The following is a 21,492-nucleotide window of genomic DNA, read 5'->3' as shown; positions in this document are numbered from 1 at the left end:
GGTGGAAAGCATCTATCTACTCATGAACGCGGATGCCACCAAGAGGCCCTTGGAAACACTTTCAGATAAGCGCGTAGCTGAACCATGGAAACTGAAATTTCGTAAGGTCATCATTATAAGTAAGGTATATCATCCATGACAAAGCTACCAAGTTGAATTGAAGTACGCTAAGCATAAATGCTATTAACAACTTTCAGTTCACAGGACAACATGCCTCATCGATTTGAATACACGGAGAGCCAAAGCCATACAATTCAAAAGCCAAGCTCAACAAACAATTTTCTTGCTCATCCAACAATTGTCTTGAAAAGACTGAACTGCCATATTTCTGAAAGTGCTTTTTATGCTGTCTAGATTCCCGATAAACTTTCTTGGTTGAGTTATTTGAAGTTGATCAGGATCAAAGAAGAGTGTTTCTGCCCGGTTTTGAGCCGGGGACCTTTCGCGCGGGGACCGCGTATCGTAAGGACTAACTCTCTTAACTTTACCATTCATTCTCTATGGTAGTTCTTATACTGTGACTGCAATATATTTCTGGCCACAAGTGAGAAATTGGGCGCGCTGTTGCACCCTTTTGGTAGAAGTAAGGAGACCCCGTTTCCAGTGACAGAGAGTGAGAGACGGAGCAACAGCAGCAGGATCTTACAGATAGAGACGACATTACCGACATAATTCGACTTCTAGTTCTAACATCACGTCAAACTTGTCAAACGTAAGTGGGGCTTCTTTTTCTACGACTGAATTAACACTTATGATATTGTTACACTGTTTTTGCAATAGTTGTTAGATTGTCTTTAACTCTGTGTGTTGTTAGCGCTAAGGTACTGTAACTTTTGTTAGCTAATGTTACACTAACGTCATGTATTTACAGTAAATGTCAGCGTTCACAGCAGCTGATTTATTACTCATTACACATGGCAAAAGAGCTGTCATTATTTGACTCTTTTCATTGCAGCAGTTCTACTTACTACAGTACATTTTAATTGGGTAAATACTACAGTATTCAGTCTTAAGACTTTTGTTTTGCTATCTTCTATTATACTTTTGTTATTATTTTATGGCTAAAGATGTTACCCATCTGCTTTTCTGTCTGTCTGTTCATGTAATAGAAAAGTTGTTACCTAGTCATTACAAATCCCAATAAATGTAAACATGAAATAAAGTGAGTTCACTCACATTGACAGGGCAATACATAATGAATCTTCCTGCCCACCTGCCCCTCTGTTTGTTTGTTTGTCTGCCTGTCTGATCATGTAATATAACATGTGTTACCTATACAAATCCTGGTTAACGTGAATGAATGAAATGAATAATTCTGCTAGTATAACAGTATGATGAGTTTTGCACTTCTTAATACATATTTTGCATTGTGTTTTACTGTGTGCAGGAGATAATGAAGAAAACCATATTCTTCCCAGGAAAGATGAGTGTCCTTCAGGAAGGGTCCATCTGGCCACCTGCGACAGGACCCTTCAGAGGAGGGTATGAGAATAACAAAAATCATTCCCTTCAGGACAAGTCTGCCCCTCAGAAGCATGAGCATGTGAGGAAAAATGCTCTCACTGAGGTCCTTCAGAGGGGAGGGGATGTATCCGACTGACTCGAGGTGATGGGGGAGTACGTGCTACAGTTCGGAAAATATAAGGGGAAACTGTACAGGTGGCTCCTTGAGAATGACGTCGGCTACACCCTCTACCTGATGGACAAGGTGGACGAGGAGGAGAGAGGTGGGACCTTCATCCCCCGAGGGCCTAGCAAGGACAGACTGCTGTTGTTTCTGGACTACGCCAGAAGCTTCCAGGAAATTCAGGATCTGAGGAAGTACCTGTGCTCCAGGAAGCCTGCCCCACCAGTGGCGTCAGAGGGGGAACATACTGTCGGCTTTGGAGCCAGGGCCAAAGACACCTGTAAGCAGATCTGGGATAGCAGGGCTGATGGTTATGCTGCCTTTGTTTTAGGAGTGAAGTGCATCACTAACAGCAAGATGTACAACCTTCAGGCAGCAGAGGGCTGAGTCCTGTCCACCACCTGCTGAAGGCTGCATTGCATCAGATACCTCCACTCTGACATCCAGCACTCCAGGTCAGCTCACAGTAATATGCAAATACTGCTTTAAGGTGAACATGACATTGACATAATAAATGTTATTGTTTAATCTCCTAGTGATGGAGGAGGACAAGGAGCTGTAGAGGGGGATGTTGAATCTGTCTCCTTCAAAATTCTACAACTTCTTAAATGCTGCTTCTTAATTTCGATGTGTATACGTCACTTGCCTGTTTGTATCTCATCATCCCAGATTCATCACCACATAATATGGCCCCTGTGGAAGCGCAGGGAGACACTGTCCTCGATGAAAGTATGGATATCTGAGTCACTGTATTATAGCAGTCGTAGAGCTTTATTCAATTTTATCTGATGTAACTATGATGTTTTACTTTGTTTTACAGCTCTGACTTGCCCAGTGCCTCCTTTCCCCTTAGCTCTGACTTGCCCAGGGATGTATATCTACTGCCCCTCCAGAGTCTTATCCTTATATAATGCACAGGGCATGGAGAAGGAGATGACGTGGCCGGAGTTCCAGCAGTCGGACTTCTATGATGCTGAAAGGGACAGATGGATTGCAGACAAAAGGAAGCCCTAACCTACCCTCACATACACACATGCATGCGCCACTTCCTGGGTCTACTAAGTTTCATATTAACATACAAACTAAGACGTTTTGCCTGCAACAAAAATGAGACCCCTAAACTATCAGCCTTTTCACCGTCCTGACATTCCTGCCAATAACAAAACAGTTTTGGTTAATGCCCTCAAAAAACTCAATTCATAATAAAGAATAATAATAATTTCAGGGATTTCTATAGGTCCTCCACTCCAATCTTGTCGGTGCTGGGGCCTGCACTAGAATGTTATATACTATACTAGAATAAATATAATTATTGCACTACAATAAAGAAAAAAACAAATACCAAGTAATAGGGTATAAATCACTAAAATGAGAATAGAATGCAGAATAGTAACCATACAATAACATGAGGTGAAAAACATTTCAGATAATGGATGGTGGTGATATCAAATAAATCTATAACAAAACAATACACTATCTTCTTCTAAATTATAATATTACATATTAAGGTGCAATACATCATATCATAAAGTCCAGAAATACAAAGAATATAATATGGTTCAATTCTTTTTTCAGGATCTGATTGTTCTCTCTGTATTGTGTTTTCAGTATTTTTTATATATCTGTAGTTATATTTATATTATTTCCTATATTTGATGTTTCAGCTGTTTTTGAATAAATGATCTTGAATGCATCACTGTGACTGTCTTTACTTGATAGAGGAAGTAATAGTGATAGAAAGAAGAATTAAGCACACTCATATGCTCTATGTAAACATCTGTACAATCAACATATTTCAAACATGTTTATAAGTAAAAATACAAAAAGATTATATAAAACATTATTATTACTAATATTAAGATATCATTATTTGTGTTATTATTGTTATGATAGCTATATAGTAAGGTTAAAATAACTTATAAGAAGCAGCAAGAAAGAATAATTCATTTCTAACTCCAAATATCTGTTTCAACTCTAAATTTAAACGTTTGAAAAGATAAATGTAGTATTTGTGTATAATGAGCAACATTTTGAAACCGAATGTGGGGATTTTTGTTTGGATCAGGTGGGATTCGAACCGTCGTTCTTTTGAAGAGGCTTCTGGCCAATAGAAAGTCTTCTATGGGTATACACGGCTTACATTCGCATGTGAGGCAAACGTGATGACCACTACACTACAGAAACTGCTGAAAAGCTAATTACACGTTTGCGCGTAGATGCAACATTGATATTTAATTGTAAACCTTCAAAACGACGGACCACATGTTGATTTCTGAGACTCGGAGAGATTTCACACTGGATCCAGTCACAGCTGCAGCGTCATGGACTTTCATAACAGCAACTGTATACTTAACCCAAATGCTAAAAAAAAAAAAAAAAAAAAAAAAAAATGCAATGTAATGCTATCCTGGATATGACATGTAACCCCTCGAAGAGCGCCACCTAGGGTTGACGTGCTAGGATTGCTGCAGGAGCATTCCTCGTTAGTATAGTGGACAGTATCTCTGCTTGTCACGCAGAAGACCGGGGTTCGATTCCCCGACGGGGAGATTTTTCAATAACTGCCGGACTTTATTCACCAAAGGTGGAAAGCATCTATCTACTCATGAACGAGGAGGCCACCAAGAGGCCCTTGGAAACACTTTCAGATAAGTGCGTACATGAACCATGGCAACTGAACTTTCGTAAGGTCATCATTATAACATCCATGACAAAGCTACCAAGTTGAATTGAAGTACCCTAAGTGCTATGAACAACTTTCAGTTAACAGGACAACATGCCTCATCGATTTGAATACACAGAGAGCCAAAGCCGTACAATTCAAAAGCAATGCTCAGCAAACAATCGTCTTGCTCATCCAACAATTGTGTTGAAAAGACTCAACATTCAACTGCCCTATTTCTGAAAATGCTTTTTACTCTATCTAGATTCCCGATAACTTTTCTTGGTTGAGTTCTTTGAAGTTGATCAGGATCAAATAAGAGTGTTTCTGCCCGGTTTTGAGCCGGGGACCTTTCGCGCGTGAGGCAAATGTGATGACAACTACACTACAGAAACTGCTGAAAAGCTAAGTACACGTTTGCGCTTAGATGCAACATTGATATTTAATTGTAAACCTTCAAAACGACTAACCACATGTTGATTTCTGAGACTCGGAGAGATTTTACAATGGATACAGTCACAGCTGCAGCGTCATGGACTTTCGTAACAGCAACTGTATACTTAACCCAGATGCTATCCTGGATATGACATGTAACCCCTCGAAGAGCGCCACCTAGGGTTGACGTGCTAGGATTGCTACAGGAGCATTCCTCGTTAGTGTAGTGGACAGTATCTCTGCTTGTCACGCAGAAGACCGGGGTTCAATTCCCCGACGGGGAGAATTTCCAATAACAGCCGGACTTTATTCACCAAAAGTGGAAAGCATCTATCAACTCATAAACGAGGATGCCACCAAGAGGCCCTTGGAAACACTTTCAGATCAGCGCGTACCTGAACCATGGCAACTGAACTTTCGTACGGTCATCATTATAACATCCATGACAAAGCTACCAAGTGCTTGCTGAATTGAAGTACCCTAAGCATAACTTCTATTAACCACCTTTAATTGTTCACAAGACGACCTGCCTCATTGATTTGAATACACGGAGAGCCAAAGCCGTACAATTCAAAAGCAATGCTCAGCAAACAATCGTCTTGCTCATCCAACAATTGTCTTGAAAAGACTCAACATTCAACTGCCCTATTTCTGAAAATGCTGTTTACTAATAATAATAATAATAATGGCTTTAATTTATAAAGCACTTCATATTTGCATTCAAATCCCGAAGTGCTAACATCGTAAAAAGAATAAAAAGCAATAAATAAAAATAAATAAGTAAAAAGAATAAATTAAGATAAAAGGGTGATAATAAATAAATAAAAGGTCTAGGGAAAGGCTCTATTGAAGAGGTGGGTTTTGAGGCCTTTTTTAAAAACCTCCACGGTCTGTGGTGCTCTCATGTGGTCGGGGAGAGCGTTCCACAGACTGGGGGCAGCCGAGCAGAAGGCCCGGTCTCCCATGGTACGGAGCTTAGTCCTCGGGGGTTTGAGGAGGTTTGAGTTGCTGGAGCGGGTGGTCAGCACGGAGGTAAGGGGGGTGAGGAGTTCCTTGAGGTATGGAGGGGCTGTTCCATAGATACACTGGTGTGTGAGGACGGAGACCTTGAATTCGATCCTCAATTCCACGGGGAGCCAGTGTAGTGATTTCAGGATGGGGGTGATATGATCATATTTGCGCATCCTCATCAGGATCCTAGCAGCGCTGTTCTGGATGTACTGGAGCCTCTGGATGCTTTTCTTAGGGATCCCGATGAGGAGTGCATTGCAGTAGTCCAGCCTTGAGGAGACAAAGGCGTGGACTAGCTTTTCCGCGTCAAACAGAGTGAGTGAGGGGCGGAGTTTGGCGATGTTCCTGAGGTGATAGAAGGAGTTTTTGCACAGCTGTTTAATGTGGGCCTCAAAGGTCAGATGGGCGTCCATTTTCACACCCAAGTTGGTGACTGTTGAGGAGAGGGTAATGTCCTGGCCGGAGAAGGTGATGGTCGTGATGGTGGATGACCAAACCTGATGTGGGGTGCCAACTATAATGGCTTCGGTCTTGGAGCTGTTGAGTTTCAGGAAGTTTAGCTTCATCCACGCCTGTATCTCCTCCAGGCAGGTAGTGAGTGTGGGTGAAGGCAGGGCTGCAGAGGAGGTAGGGTTGATCCTGAGGTACAATTGGGTGTCATCAGCGTAACAATGGAATGATACTCCATGTCGGCTGATGATAGAGCCAAGGGGGAGCATATAGAGTGTGAAAAGGGTGGGGCCGAGAACTGATCCTTGAGGGACACCACAGGTGACGTTGTGGGTACCCGACTCTGCCTCACCCAAGGAGACGTACTCTGTTCTCCCGGTGAGGTATGATGTGAACCAGTCAAGGGGAGAGTCAGAGAGTCCGATGGTGGAGTGCAGACGATGGAGGAGGATGCCGTGATCGACGGTGTCGAAAGCTGCAGTGAGATCAAGGAGGATGAGGAGAGAGGGAGAGCCAGCATCAGCCGTCATCAGCAGGTCGTTGGTGACTCTGACCAGGGCAGTTTCTGTGCTGTGGCCTGAGCGGAAACCAGACTGGAACTTCTCAAATAGGTTGTTGGAGTTTAGGTGGTCCTGGAGCTGAGCAGCAACTATTTTTTCCAGCACCTTTGACAGAAATGGAAGGTTGGAAATGGGTCTATAGTTGGCCAGGACTCCCGGGTCAAGGGAGGGTTTTTAAGACTAGGTTTGATGACAGCGGTTTTTAGGGCAGAGGGGACATGGCCAGACTGGAGAGAGAGGTTTGCGATCTTAGTGATCATGGGGCTCAGGATGCAGATGTACGATTTCACCAGAGCTGACGGAAGGGGGTCCAGGACACAGGTGGAGGGCTTCAACCTCCTAACGATGCTCTCAACCTCTTGCTGAGAGATGACCGTGAAACAGCGAAGAGGCTGGGTTGTCCCAGGCTGTGGGTCAGCAGTTGGAACTGGAGGTGCAGAGGGGCTAGAGAGGATGGAGCGGATGGTGTCAACTTTATTTTTGAAGAAGGCAGCGAAGTTTCTACACTGCTTCTCAGTGGAGTCGGAGTGTAGAGGACTTTGGGGTTTGAGGAGGTGGTTTATTGTGGAGAAGAGTTGCTTGGAGTTTCCAGTACTGTTGTTGATGATGATGGAGTAGTACTGGGATCGTGCATCTCTGAGGGACTGTGCGTAGGCCTTCTGGTGTTCACGATAGGCTAACAGGTGAACAGTGAGTCCTGAGGCCTTGAGCCGCCGCTCAAGGACACGCCCAGCTGTCTTCATTCTCCGCAGCTCGCCGGTGTACCATGGGGCTGAGCGCGAGAAGGTGACCATCCTGGTTTTGAGGGGGGCGTGTAGATCAAGGAGACTGTTAAGGGACTGGTTGTAATATGCCACTGACTCATTTACTGATGAGAAGTTGGCGGAGGAAATATGCTGGAGGTCCAGGGTCATGATGTCCGGGTTGATGATCCTCAGGTTCCTGAAGCGGATTTGGCGTTTGGGCTTGCTGAGTGGAGACTGGAAAAACAGCTCCAAAGAGATGGTCTTGTGGTCAGACACCCCCAGGTCATACACTAGCAGATTGCTGATGGGGGCGGAGTTTGTGATGACCAGGTCCAGCGTATGGCCCTTGGCGTGTGTGGGGACATCAACATGCTGTGTGAGATTGAGACAGTCCAGGAGCAGCAGAAACTCCGTGGCAAAATGGCAGGAGGGGGAGTCGACGTGAATATTCAAATATCCAAGTATGATAATATTGGCAGAGGATGTGCATAGCGTAGTGAGAAGGTCTTGTATCTCTGGAATGAAAGCAGAATTGGGTTTGGGTGGCCGGTAGATCAGAAGTATTGTTAGAGCGAAGGGGGGTTTACATTTAAATGCAAGGCATTCAAAAGAGGACAATACAGGCAGGGGCAGGAGTGACAGTTCCAATTCCTTTCGGTAGATAACAGCTAGGCCTCCACCACGACCAGTGTTGCGGGCTTTCTCCAAGTAGCTGTAGCCAGGAGGGCAGGCTTCATTGAGTGTGGAGTAAACCTCTGGCTGATGCCAGGTTTCCGTGAGGCACATGAAGTCAAATTTCTCATCAGTGATGTGGTCTTGAATGAAGGATGCTTTATTGCTGAGAGATTGTGTATTCAAAAGTTCTATTTTGGCTTTAGAAGATGTGGTGAATCTCTGTAGGGGCCGGAGTAGGCTGTAATCCACTCCACGTTTTCCAGACTCCTTCGTGTGTGGTGGTGGTCTCGCGATGCTCTCCGTGTATTCATGCAGCGGTCTCGCGATGTTTCTGGCGCGATTTGACCCCGCTGTAGCCGGGCTCTGATGACGCGTCAGATGTGCGACACGACGGCAGACAGAGTGGATGGATGGAATTTCTGCATCTCCGTGCTGGGAATATACAATTTGTCCTCTTCTTTGGCTTCGGTGGATATAGTGGTGTCGACGAAGAAGTCCAAGTTGTTTAATGACTGAGGTGCAGGTTGTAGTGTTGGAGTGGTTGAGACTCAGAGGTTTGGGAATGGAAAACTTCAACATAGCAACAGGTCGGGCGCCGAAGAAGTTTGGTAGCGGAGTTTAGCAGCGAGGGCTAACAGCAACGAGACAGCTAGAAGGCTATCCCGTTGGTATACCTCATGTCCGGGAAAGAAACAGAGGCTTGGGAGTCCGCCTGCTATCACTGTAGTAGCGGGAGAGAGGCAAGAAGTCAGCCGGAGATAGTCAGCGAGTTTGGGCGATACAGCAGGTGAGTTTGGGCGGTACAACAGGTGCCTCCCGACAGCCGTCGGGTCCAAAACCGTCAATGATCACGAGGTTTAAGATATAAAAGCACTTGTAAAACAGACTAAAAGTTTAGCCATGTAACTATAGCTTAAAAACAGATAAAATAGCTTAAAAGCAGATAAAATAGCTTAAAAGCAGATAAAAACTCTGAGGCGTAGGAGAAGCGGCGAACATACAAGCGCCAGCGTCCTCTCCCTGCTGTGTGTACTCTATATAGATTCCCGATAACCTTTCTTGGTTGAGTTCTTTGAAGTTGATCAGGATCAAAGAAGAGTGTTTCTGCCCGGTTTTGAGCCGGGGACCTTTCGCATGTTAGGCGAACTTGATGACCACTAAACTACAGAAACTGCTGAAAAGCTAAGTACACGTTTCAGTGTAGATAAAATATTGATATTTAATTGTAAACCTTGAAAACGACGGACCAAATGTTGATTTCTGAGACTCGGAGAGATTTTACACCGGATCCAGTCACAGCTGCAGCGTCATGGACTTTCGTAACAACAACTGTATACTGAACCCAAATGCTATCCTGGATATGACCTGTAACCCCTTGAAGAGCCCCACCTAGTGTTGACGCGCTAGGGTTAATGCTACAGCATTCCTCGTTAGTATAGTGGACAGTATCTCTGCTTGTCACGCAGAAGACCGGCGTTCGATTCCCCGATGGGGAGATTTTTCAATGACAGCCGGACTTTATTCACCAAAGGTGGAAAGCATCTATCAACTCATGAACGAGGAGGCCACCAAGAGGCCCTTGGAAACGCTTTCAGATAAGTGCGTACCTGAACCATGGCAACTGAACTTTCGTAAGGTCATCATTATAACATCCATGACAAAGCTACCAAGTTGAATTGAAGTACCCTAAGCATAACTGCTATTAACAACTTTCAGTTCACAGGACAACATGCCTCATCAATTTGAATACACGGAGAGCCAAAGCCGTACAATTCAAAAGCAATGCTCAGCAAACAATCGTCTTGCTCATCCAACAATTGTCTTGAAAAGTCTCAACATTCAACTAGCCTATTTCTGAAAATGCTTTTTAATACAGCTAGATTCCCGATAACTTTTCTTGGTGGAGTTCTTTGAAGTTGATCAGGATCAAAGAAGAGTGTTTCTGCCTGGTTTTGAGCCGGGGACCTTTCGCGTGTTAGGCAAACGTGATGACCACTACACTACAGAAACTGCTGAAAAGCTTAGTACACGTTTCAGCGTAGATAAAATATTGATATTTAATTGTAAACCTTCAAAACGACGGACCACATGTTGATTTCTGAGACTCGGAGAGATTTTACACTGGATCCAGTCACAGCTGCAGCGTCATGGACTTTCGTAACAGCAACTGTATACTTAACCCAAATGCTATCCTGGATATGACATGTAACCCCTCGAAGAATGCCACCTAGGGTTGACGCGCTAGGATTGCGGCAGGAGCATTCCTTGTTAGTATAGTGGACAGTATCTCTGCTTGTCACGTAGAAGACCGGGGTTCCATTCCCTGATGGGGAGATTTTTCAATAACAGCCGGACTTTATTCACCAAAGGTGGAAAGCATCTATCAACTCATGAACCAGGATGCCACCAAGAGGCCCTTGGATTTCTTTCAGATAAGCGCGTACCTGAACCATGGCAACTGAACTTTCGTAAGGTCATCATTATAACATCCATGACAAAACTACGAAGTTGAATTGAAGTACCCTAAGCATAACTGCTATTAACAACTTTCAGTTCACAGGACAACATGCCTCATCTATTTGAATACACAGAGAGCCAAAGCCGTACAATTCAAAAGCAATGCTCAGCAAACAATCGTCTTGCTCATCCAACAATTGTCTTGAAAAGACTCAACATTCAACTGCCCTATTTCTGAAAATACTTTTTACTCTATCTAGATTCCCGATAACTTTTCTTGGTTGAGTTCTTTGAAGTTGATCAGGATAAAAGAAGAGTGTTTCTGCCCGGTTTTGAGCCGGGGACCTTTCGTGTGTGAGGCAAACATGATGACCACAACACTACAGAATCTGCTGAAAAGATAAGTACACGTTTGCACATAGATGCAACATTGATATTTAATTGTAAACCTTCAAAACGACGGACCACATGTTGATTTCTGAGCCTCGGAGAGATTTTACACTGGATCCAGTCACAGCTGCAGCGTCATGGACTTTCGTAATAGCAACTGTATACTGAACCCAAATGCTATCCTGAATATGACCTGTAACTCCTCGAAGGGCACCACCTAGCGTTGACGTGCAAGGATTGCTGCTAGAACATTCCTAGTTAGTATAGTGGACAGTATCTCTGCTTGTCACGCAGAAGACCGGGGTTCGATTCCCCGACGCGGAGATTTTTCAATAACAGCCGGACTTTATTCACCAAAGGTGGAAAGCATCTATCTACTCATGAACGAGGATGCCACCAAGAGGCCCTTGGAAACACTTTCAGATAAACGCGTAGCTGAACCATGGAAACTGAACTTTCGTAAGGTCATCATTATAACATCCATGACAAGCTACCAAGTGCATGCTTCAAATCATTGAAGGAGAACTACAATCAATGACCAAGGCCATGCGCTCAACGATTGCACTTTTGACAGACAAAATCAGGCAAGGAAAGATATCCCTTTATATTTTCCATTTTGACCAGACACATTTTGAGTAGAAACAATAAGAAAGTCCTTGGTTGCAGAGTTGAAGTACCCTAAGCATAACTGCTATTAACAACCTTCAGTTGTTCACAGGACGACAAGCGTCTTCAATTGGAATTCTCAAAGAGCCAAAGCAGTACAATTCAAAAGCCATGCTCAAGAAACAATTGTCTTGCTCATCCAACAATTGTCTTGATAAGACTCAACATTCAACTGCCCTATTTCTGAAAGTGCTTTTTAATACAGCTAGATTCCCGATAACTTTTCTTGGTTGAGTTCTTTGAAGTTGATCAGGATCAAAGAAGAGTGTTTCTGCCCGGTTTTGAGCCGGGGAGCTTTCGCGTGTTAGGCGAACGTGATGACCACTACACTACAGAAACTGCTGAAAAGCTTAGTACACGTTTCAGCGTAGATAACATATTGATATTTAATTGTAAAGCTTCAAAACGAAGGACCACATGTTGATTTCTGAGACTCGGAGAGATTTTACACTGGATCCAATCACAGCTGCAACGTCATGGACTTTCGTAACAGCAACTGTATACTTAACCCAAATGCTATCCTGGATATGACATGTAACCCCTCGAAGAACGCCACCTAGGGTTGACGCGCTAGGATTGCGGCAGGAGCATTCCTCGTTAGTATAGTGGACAGTATCTCTGCTTGTCACGTAGAAGACCGGGGTTCCATTCCCCGACGGGGAGATTTTTCAATAACAGCCGGACTTTATTCACCAAAGGTGGAAAGCATCTATCAACTCATGAACGAGGATGCCACCAAGAGGCCCTTGGAAACACTTTCAGATAAGCGCGTATCTGAACCATGGCAACTGAACTTTCGTACGGTCATCGTTATAACATCCATGACAAAGCTACCAAGTGCTTGCTGAATTGAAGTACCCTAAGCAAAACTACTATTAACAACCTTTAATTGTTCACAAGACGACCTGCCTCATTGATTTGAATACACGGAGAGCCAAAGCTGTACAATTCAAAAGCAATGCTCAGCAAACTATCGTCTTGCTCATTCAACAATTGTCTTGAAAAGACTCAACATTCAACTGCCATATTTCTGAAAATGCTTTTTACTCTATCTAGATTCCCGATAACATTTCTTGGTTGAGTTCTTTGAAGTTGATCAGGATCAAAGAAGAGTGTTTCTGCCCGGTTTTGAGCCGGGGACCTTTTGCGTGTGAGGCAAACGTGATGACCACTACACTACAGAAACTGCTGAAAAGCTAAGTACACGTTTGCGCGTAGATGCAACATTGATATTTAATTGTAAACCTTCAAAACGACGGACCACATGTTGATTTCTGAGACTCGGAGAGATTTTACACTGGATCCAGTCACAGCTGCAGCGTCATGGATTTTCGTAACAACAACTGTATACTGAACCCAAATGCTATCCTGGATATGACATGTAACCCCTCGAAGAGCACAACCTAGGGTTGACGTACTAGGATTGCTGCAGGAGCATTCCTCGTTAGTATCGTGGACAGTATCTCTGCTTGTCACGCAAAAGACCGGGGTTCGATTCCCCGACGGTGACTTTTTTCAATAACAGCCGGACTTTACTCACCAAAGGTGGAAAGCATCTATTTACTCATGAACGAGGATGCCACCATGAGGCCCTTGGAAACACTTTCATATAAGCGCGTACCTGAACCATGGCAACTGAACTTTCGTAAGGTCATCATTATAACATCCAAGACAAAGCTACCAAGTTGAATTGAAGTACCCGAAGCATAACTGCTATTAACAACTTTCAGTTCACAGGACAACATGCCTCATCGATTTGAATACACGGAGAGCCAAAGCCATACAATTCAAAAGCCATGTTCAACAAACATTTGTCTTGCTCATCCAACAATTGTCTTGAAAGGACTCAACATTCAACTGCCATATTTCTGAAAGTGCTTTTTACTCTGTCTAGATTCCCGATAAACTTTCTTGGTTGAGTTCTTTGAAGTTGATCAGGATCAAAGAAGACTGTTTCTGCCCGGTTTTGAGCCGGGGACCTTTCGCGTGTTAGGCGAACGTGATGACCACTACACTACAGAAACTGCTGAAAAGCTAATTACACGTTTCATCGTAGATAAAATATTGATATTTAATTGTAAACCTTCAAAACGACGGACCACATGTTGATTTCTGAGACTCGGAGAGATTTTACACTGGATCCAGTCACAGCTGCCGCGTCATGGACTTTCGTAACAACAACTGTATCCTGAACCCAAATGCTATCCTGGATATGACCTGAAACCCCTTGAAGAGTGCCACCTAGGGTTGACGTGCTAGGTTTGCTGCAGGAGCATTCCTCGTTAGTATAGTGGACAGTATCTCTGCTTGTCACGCAGAAGACCGGGGTTCGATTCCCCGACGGGGAGAATTTTCAATAACAGCCGGACTTTATTCACCAAAGGTGGAAAGCATCTATCAACTCATGAATGAGGATGCCACCAAGAGGCCCTTGGAAACACTTTCAGATAAGCGCGTAGCTGAACCATGGAAATTGAACTTTCGTAAGGTCATCATTATAACATCCATGACAAGCTACCAAGTGCATGCTTCAAATCATTGAAGGAGAACTACAATCAATGACCAAGGCCATGCGCTCAACGATTGCACTTTTGACAGACAAAATCAGGCAAGGAAAGATATCCCTTTATATTTTCCATTTTGACCAGACACATTTTGAGTAGAAACGAAAAGAAAGTCCTTGGTTGCAGAATTGAAGTACCCTAAGCATAACTGCTATAAACAACCTTCAGTTGTTCACAGGACGACAAGCATTTTCAATTGGAATTCTCAAAGAGCCAAAGCAGTACAATTCAAAAGCAATGCTCAGCAAACAATCGTCTTGCTCATCCAACAATTGTCTTGAAAAGACTCAACATTCAACTGCCATATTTCTGAAAGTGCTTTTTACTCTATCTAGATTCCCGATAACCTTTCTTGGTTGAGTTCTTTGAAGTTGATCAGGATCAAAGAAGAGTGTTTCTGCCCGGTTTTGAGCCGGGGACCTTTCGCGTGTTAGGCGAACGTGATGACCACTACACTACAGAAACTGCTGAAAGGCTAAGTACATGTTTGCGCGTAGATGCAATATTGATATTAAATTGTAAACCTTCAAAACGACGAACCACATGTTGATTTCTGAGACTCGGAGAGATTTTACACTGGATCCAGTCACAGCTGCAGCGTCATGGACTTTCGTAACAACAACTGTATACTGAACCCAAATGATATCCTGGATATGACCTGTAACCCCTTGAAGAGCGCCACCTAGGGTTGACGCGCTAGGATTGATAATAGAGCATTCCTCGTTAGTATAGTGGACAGTATCTCTGCTTGTCACGCAGAAGACCGGGGTTCGATTCCCCGATCGGGAGATTTTTCAATAACAGCCGGACTTTATTCACCAAAGGTGGAAAGCATCTATCTACTCATGAACGAAGAGGCCACCAAGAGGCCACCAAGAGGCCCTTGGAAACACTTTCAGATAAGTGTGTACCTGAACCATGGCAACTGAACTTTCGTAAGGTCATCATTATAACATCAATGACAAAGCTACCAAGTTGAATTGAAGTACCCTAACCATAACTGCTATTAACAACTTTCAGTTCACAGGACAACATGCCTCATCGATTTGAATACACGGAGAGCAAAAGCCGTACATTTCAAAAGCAATGCTCAGCAAACAATCGTCTTGCTCATCCAACAATTGTCTTGAAAAGACTCAACATTCAATTGCCCTATTTCTAAAAATGCTTTTTACTCTATCTAGATTCCCGATAACATTTCTTGGTTGAGTTCTTTGAAGTTGATCAGGATCAAAGAAGAGTGTTTCTGCCCGGTTTTGAGCCGGGGACCTTTCGCGTGTGAGGCACACGTGATGACTACTACACTACAGAAACTGCTGAAAGGCTAAGTACATGTTTGCGCGTAGATGCAATATTGATCTTAAATTGTAAACCTTCAAAACTACGAACCACATGTTGATTTCTGAGACTTGGAGAGATTTTACACTGGATCCAGTCACAGCTGCAGCGTCATGGACTTTCGTAACAGCAACTGTAAAATTAAACCAAATGCTATCCTGGATATGACATGTAACCCCTCGAAGAGCGCCACCTAGGGTTGACGTGCTAGTATTGCTGCAGGAGCATTCCTCGTTAGTATAGTGGACAGTATCTCTGCTTGTCACGCAGAAGATCGGGGTTCGATTCCCCGATCGGGAGGTTTTTCAATAACAGCCGGACTTTATTCACCAAAGGTGGAAAGCATCTATCTACTCATGAACGAGGATGCCACCAAGAGGCTCTTGGAAACACTTTCAGATAAGCGCGTACCTGAACCATGGCAACTGAACTTTCGTAAGGTCATCATTATAACATCCATGACAAAGCTACCAAGTTGAATTGAAGTACCCTAAGCATAACTGCTATTAACAACTCTCAGTTCACAGGACAACATGCCTCATCGATTTGAATACACGGAGAGCCAAAGCCATACAATTCAAAAGCCAAGTTCAACAAAAAATTGTCTTGCTCATCCAACAATTGTCTTGAAAAGACTCAACATTCAACTGCCATATTTCTGAAAGTGCTTTTTACTCTGTCTAGATTCCCGATAAACTTTCTTGGTTGAGTTCTTTGAAGTTGATCAGGATCAATGAAGAGTGTTTCTGCCCGGTTTTGAGCCGGGGACCTTTCGTGTGTGAGGCAAACGTGATGACCACGACACTACAGAATCTGATGAAAAGATAAGTACACGTTTGCACATAGATGCAACATTGATATTTAATTGTAAACCTTCAAAACGACGGACCACATGTTGATTTCTGAGCCTCGGAGAGATTTTACACTGGATCCAGTCACAGCTGCAGCGTCATGGACTTTCGTAATAGCAACTGTATACTGAACCCAAATGCTATCCTGGATATCACCTGTAACTCCTCGAAGGGCACCACCTAGCGATGACGTGCAAGGATTGCTGCTAGAACATTCCTCGTTAGTATAGTGGACAGTTTCTCTGCTTGTTACTTAGAAGACCGGGGTTCGATTCCCCGACGCGGAGATTTTTCAATAACAGCCGGACTTTATTCACCAAAGGTGGAAAGCATCTATCTACTCATGAACGAGGATGCCACCAAGAGGCCCTTGGAAACACTTTCAGATAAGCGCGTAGCTGAACCATGGAAATTGAACTTTCGTAAGGTCATCATTATAACATCCATGACAAGCTACCATCAATCAATCAATCAATCAATGTTTATTTATATAGCCCAATATCACAAATTTTATATTTGTCTCAGTGGACTTCACAGTTTGTACAGAATATCAGTATGACAATACGACACCCTCTGTCCTTAGACCCTCACATCGTACAAGGAAAAACTTCCAGAGAAAACCCAGTTTAAAGGGAAAAATGGGAGAAACCTCAGGGAGAGCAACAGAGGAGGGATCCCTCTCCCAGGACGGACAGACGTGCAATAGATGCCGTGTGTAAATTGAAAAGATAATACATTTGCAACATAGGTAGTCCAAATGTTTGGAAATGCATGTGTGTATAATAGGAAGATGAATCCATGAGTATATCCATCCAGGACTTATGATCCAGGACCACAGCCACGACTCAAGATCCAGGACTCGCAATCCATGACACAGGACCGCAGGATCATCCATGACTCCGGATCCCGGCGTATATAGACACCAAAAAGAAAGACATTTGGGGAAGCTGGGTTAATCGGAACATGAGAGTACACAGGTATAGACAGAGAGAAGGAAGAAGTAAGATGTCCCCCGACAAACTAAGCCTATAACAGCAAAACTAGGGGCTGAATCTAATCAGCCCTAACTATAAGCTTTATCAAAAAGGAAGGTCTTAAGCGCACTCTTAAAAACGGATAGGGTGTCTGCCGTCCGAACACAAACTGGAAGCTGATTCCACAAAAGTGGAGCTTGATAAGAAAAGGCTCTGGCTCCCATTGTACTTTTAGAGACTCTAGGAACAACCAACAACCCTGCATTCTTGGAACGCAATGCCCTAGTAGGACAATAGGGTATAATGAGTTCTTTAAGGTAAGATGGCGCCTGCCCATTAAGGGCTTTGTAGGCGAGAAGAAGAATTTTAAATTATATCCTGTGTTCTATAGGGAGCCAGTGTAAGGCAGCCAGAACAGGAGTAATGTGGTCCCTTTTCCTAACTCTGGTTAGTACACGAGCTGCAGCATTTTGAATCAGCTGAAGCGATTTGACTGACTTCTTGGTACACCCTGATAATAAGGAGTTACAATAATCCAGCCTTGAAGTAACAAATGCATGGACTAGTTTCTCTGCATCGTTTTGAGGCAAGATATGCCTGATTTTTGCAATGTTACGTAGATGGAAGTAGGCGGTCCTTGAAATTGATTTTATGTGGGCGTTAAAGGATAAATCCGGATCAAATATAACACCAAGATTCCTTACAGTCTCACTGGAGGCCAAATTAATGCCATCCATAGTTAATATATCTTTAGATAATTTGTTTCGTAGATTCTTCGGGCCAAGTACAATAACTTCAGTTTTGGTCGTGTTTAACATCAAAAAATTTAAGGTCATCCACGTTTTTAAGTCCTTGAGGCAGTCTTGAATTTTATTTAGATGATTAATTTCATCAGGCTTGATTGATAAATATAGTTGAGTATCATCCGCATAACAATGAAAGTTTACAGAATGATTCCTTATAATATTGCCTAACGGAAGCATATATAGGGTGAACAAAATAGGTCCAAGCACTGAGCCCTGTGGCACTCCATGGCTAACTTTGGTTTGCATGGAAGATTCATCGTTGACACGTACAAACTGAGAGCGTTCAGATAGATAGGACCTAAACCAGCCTAAAGCAGTTCCCTGTATGCCAACTAAGTGCTCTAGTCTTTGCAATAGGATATCATGGTCGATAGTATCAAATGCAGCACTAAGATCGAGCAAGACAAGAATAGAGACAAGTCCCTTGTCAGAGGCTATTAGAATGTCATTTGTGACTTTAACCAGAGCTGTCTCTGTACTATGTTGTGTTCTAAAGCCAGACTGAAAATCTTCAAATAAATCAAAGTTTTTTAAGTAATCACACAGCTGTTTTGCGACTGCTTTCTCAAGAATCTTTGAGAGGAACGGAAGATTAGAAATAGGTCTATAGTTGGCTAAAACCTCTGGATCGAGGTTGTGCTTTTTAAGAAGCGGTTTTATCACTGCTACTTTGAATGATTGTGGAACATAGACTGATAATAAAGACATATTCATAATATTTAATAAAGAAGTGCTAATTAATGGAAAAACTTCTTTTAACAGCTTAGTTGGAATCGGGTCTAAGATACACGTTGATGGTTTAGAAGAGAGAATCATTGAATTTAATTGTTCAAGGTTTATGGCTGAAAAGCATTCTAGTTTACTATCTAGTGTAATATTAGAACTTACGTTTCCGGGAGCTGTTGATAACACTATACTGGTTAAAGGCAAGAGGTCATTGATTTTGTTTCTAAGAGTAACAATTTTATCGTTAAAAAAGCACATAAAATCATTACTACTGAGTGCTATGGGAATAGAAGGCTCAGTCGAGCTGTGGCTCTCTGTCAGCCTGGCTACAGTGCTGAAAAGAAATCTTGCATTATTCTTATTCTCATCTATTAATGAAGAGTAGTATGCTGCTCTGGCTTTACGCAGTGCTTTCTTATATTCATTGAGTGTAATTTGCCAAATTAAACGAGATTCTTCAAGTTTAGTGGAACGCCATATCCTTTCAAGTTGTCTCGACTTTTGCTTTATTTTGCGGGTTTCGGCATTATGCCATGGAGCTAATCTATGTTGTTTTATTTTCTTCTTTTTCAAAGGAGCAACAGAGTCTAATTTTATTCACAGCGCATCTGTAGCACTATCAACAACATGATCAATTTGGGGTGGTGTACATTTTGTATAAGTTTCCTCCCCTACATGCAGACATGCTATCGAGTTAAGTATTGGTGGAATCTCTTCCTTACATTTGGCTATAGCACTAACAGATAGGTTTCTGCTGCAGGAGCTTTTGGCTAATGCTTTGTAGTCTAGTAACAGTACTTCAAAAGTTACTAAGAAATGGTCGGATAAAGCAGGATTATGCGGTTCGACTAATAGTTGCTCAATTTCAATACCATAAGTCAGAACAAGGTCAAGAGTGTGATTATAGCAGTGGGTTGGTTTATTTACATTCTGACAGAAACCAACAGAATCTAATATAGAGTTAAATGCAACAGTGAGGCTATTTTTATCATCGTCAACATGAATATTAAAGTCACCTACGATAATTACTTTATCTGTTTTAAGTACCAAAGCTGATAAAAACTCAGAGAATTCTGATAAGAATTCTGAATAAGGACCTGGTGCACGGTACACTGTAACAAATAAGATTGGCCGCAAAGTTTTCCACCAAGTGCATGCTTCAAATCATTGAAGGAGAACTACAATCAATGACCAAGGCCATGCGCTCAACGATTGCACTTTTGACAGACAAAATCAGGCAAGGAAAGATATCCCTTTATATTTTCCATTTTGACCAGACACATTTTGAGTAGAAACGAAAAGAAAGTCCTTGGTTGCAGAATTGAAGTACCCTAAGCATAACTGCTATAAACAACCTTCAGTTGTTCACAGGACGACAAGCGTCTTCAATTGGAATTCTCAAAGAGCCAAAGCAGTACAATTCAAAAGCAATGCTCAGCAAACAATCGTCTTGCTCATCCAACAATTGTCTTGAAAAGACTCAACATTCAACTGACATATTTCGACCTTTTGCGTGTGAGGCGAACGTGATGACCACTACACTACAGAAACTGCTGAAAGGCTAAGTATATGTTTGCGCTTAGATGCAATATTGATATTAAATTGTAAACCTTCAAAACGACGAACCACATGTTGATTTCTGAGACTCGGAGAGATTTTACACTGGATCCAGTCACAGCTGCAGCGTCATGGACTTTCGTAACAACAACTGTATACTGAACCCAAATGCTATCCTGGATATGACCTGTAACCCCTTGAAGAGCGCAACCTAGGGTTGACGCGCTAGAATTGCTGCTAGAGCATTCTTCGTCAGTATAGTGGACAGTATCTCTGCTTGTCACGCAGAAGACCGGGGTTCGATTCCCCGACGGGGAGAATTTTCTATAACAGCCAGACTTTATTCACCAAAGGTGGAAAGTATCTATCAACTCATGAACAAGGATGCCACCAAGAGGTCCTTGGAAACACTTTCAGATAAGCGCGTACCTGAACCATGGCAACTGAACTTTCGTAAGGTCATCATTATAACATCCATGACAAAGCTACCAAGTTGAATTGAAGTACCCTAAGCATAACTGCTATTAACAACTTTCAGTTCACAGGACAACATGCCTCATCGATTTGAATACACGGAGAGCCAAAGCCATACAATTCAAAAGCCATGCTCAACAAACAATTATCTTGCTCATCCAACAATTGTCTTGAAAAGACTCAACATTCAACTGCCCTATTTCTGAAAATGCTTTTTAATACAGCTAGATTCCCGATAACTTTTCTTGGTTGAGTTCTTTGAAGTTGATCAGGATCAAAGAAGAGTGTTTCTGCCCGGTTTTGAGCCGGGGAGCTTTCGCGTGTTAGGCGAACGTGATGACCACTACACTACAGAAACTGCTGAAAAGCTTAGTACACGTTTCAGCGTAGATAACATATTGATATTTAATTGTAAAGCTTCAAAACGAAGGACCACATGTTGATTTCTGAGACTCGGAGAGATTTTACACTGGATCCAATCACAGCTGCAGCGTCATGGACTTTCGTTACAGCAACTGTATAC

At 42.8% G+C, this 21,492-nt stretch overlaps 1 protein-coding gene across 9 annotated transcripts; it reads left to right on the top strand.

Annotated features, from left to right (window-relative positions):
* The first annotated feature begins 446 nt into the window (after window positions 1-446).
* Window positions 447-3,320, top strand: LOC307023394 (uncharacterized protein). Of its 9 annotated transcripts, XR_013803700.1 has the most exons (5): window positions 448-712; window positions 1,388-1,907; window positions 2,000-2,082; window positions 2,297-2,356; window positions 2,448-3,320. XR_013803700.1 is itself a non-coding variant. In XM_079656625.1 (4 exons), exons 2-3 carry the CDS (start codon window positions 1,610-1,612, stop codon window positions 2,065-2,067), a joined length of 366 nt encoding a protein of 121 aa, XP_079512751.1. In that variant the 5' UTR covers window positions 447-712; window positions 1,388-1,609; the 3' UTR covers window positions 2,068-2,082; window positions 2,297-3,320. The 9 variants fall into 9 exon arrangements, 4 of the variants coding, with proteins under 4 accessions (XP_079512751.1, XP_079512750.1, XP_079512749.1 ...); XM_079656625.1 differs by having other exon boundaries at window positions 447-712; window positions 2,297-3,320; XM_079656624.1 differs by having other exon boundaries at window positions 450-712; window positions 2,164-3,320.
* Window positions 3,321-21,492: the final 18,172 nt, after the last annotated feature.

This window comes from Notothenia rossii, assembly GCF_949606895.1.
Source record: "Notothenia rossii genome assembly, chromosome: 10".
NCBI lineage: Eukaryota > Metazoa > Chordata > Actinopteri > Perciformes > Nototheniidae > Notothenia > Notothenia rossii.
This window is presented reverse-complemented; position numbering and strand designations above follow the sequence as displayed.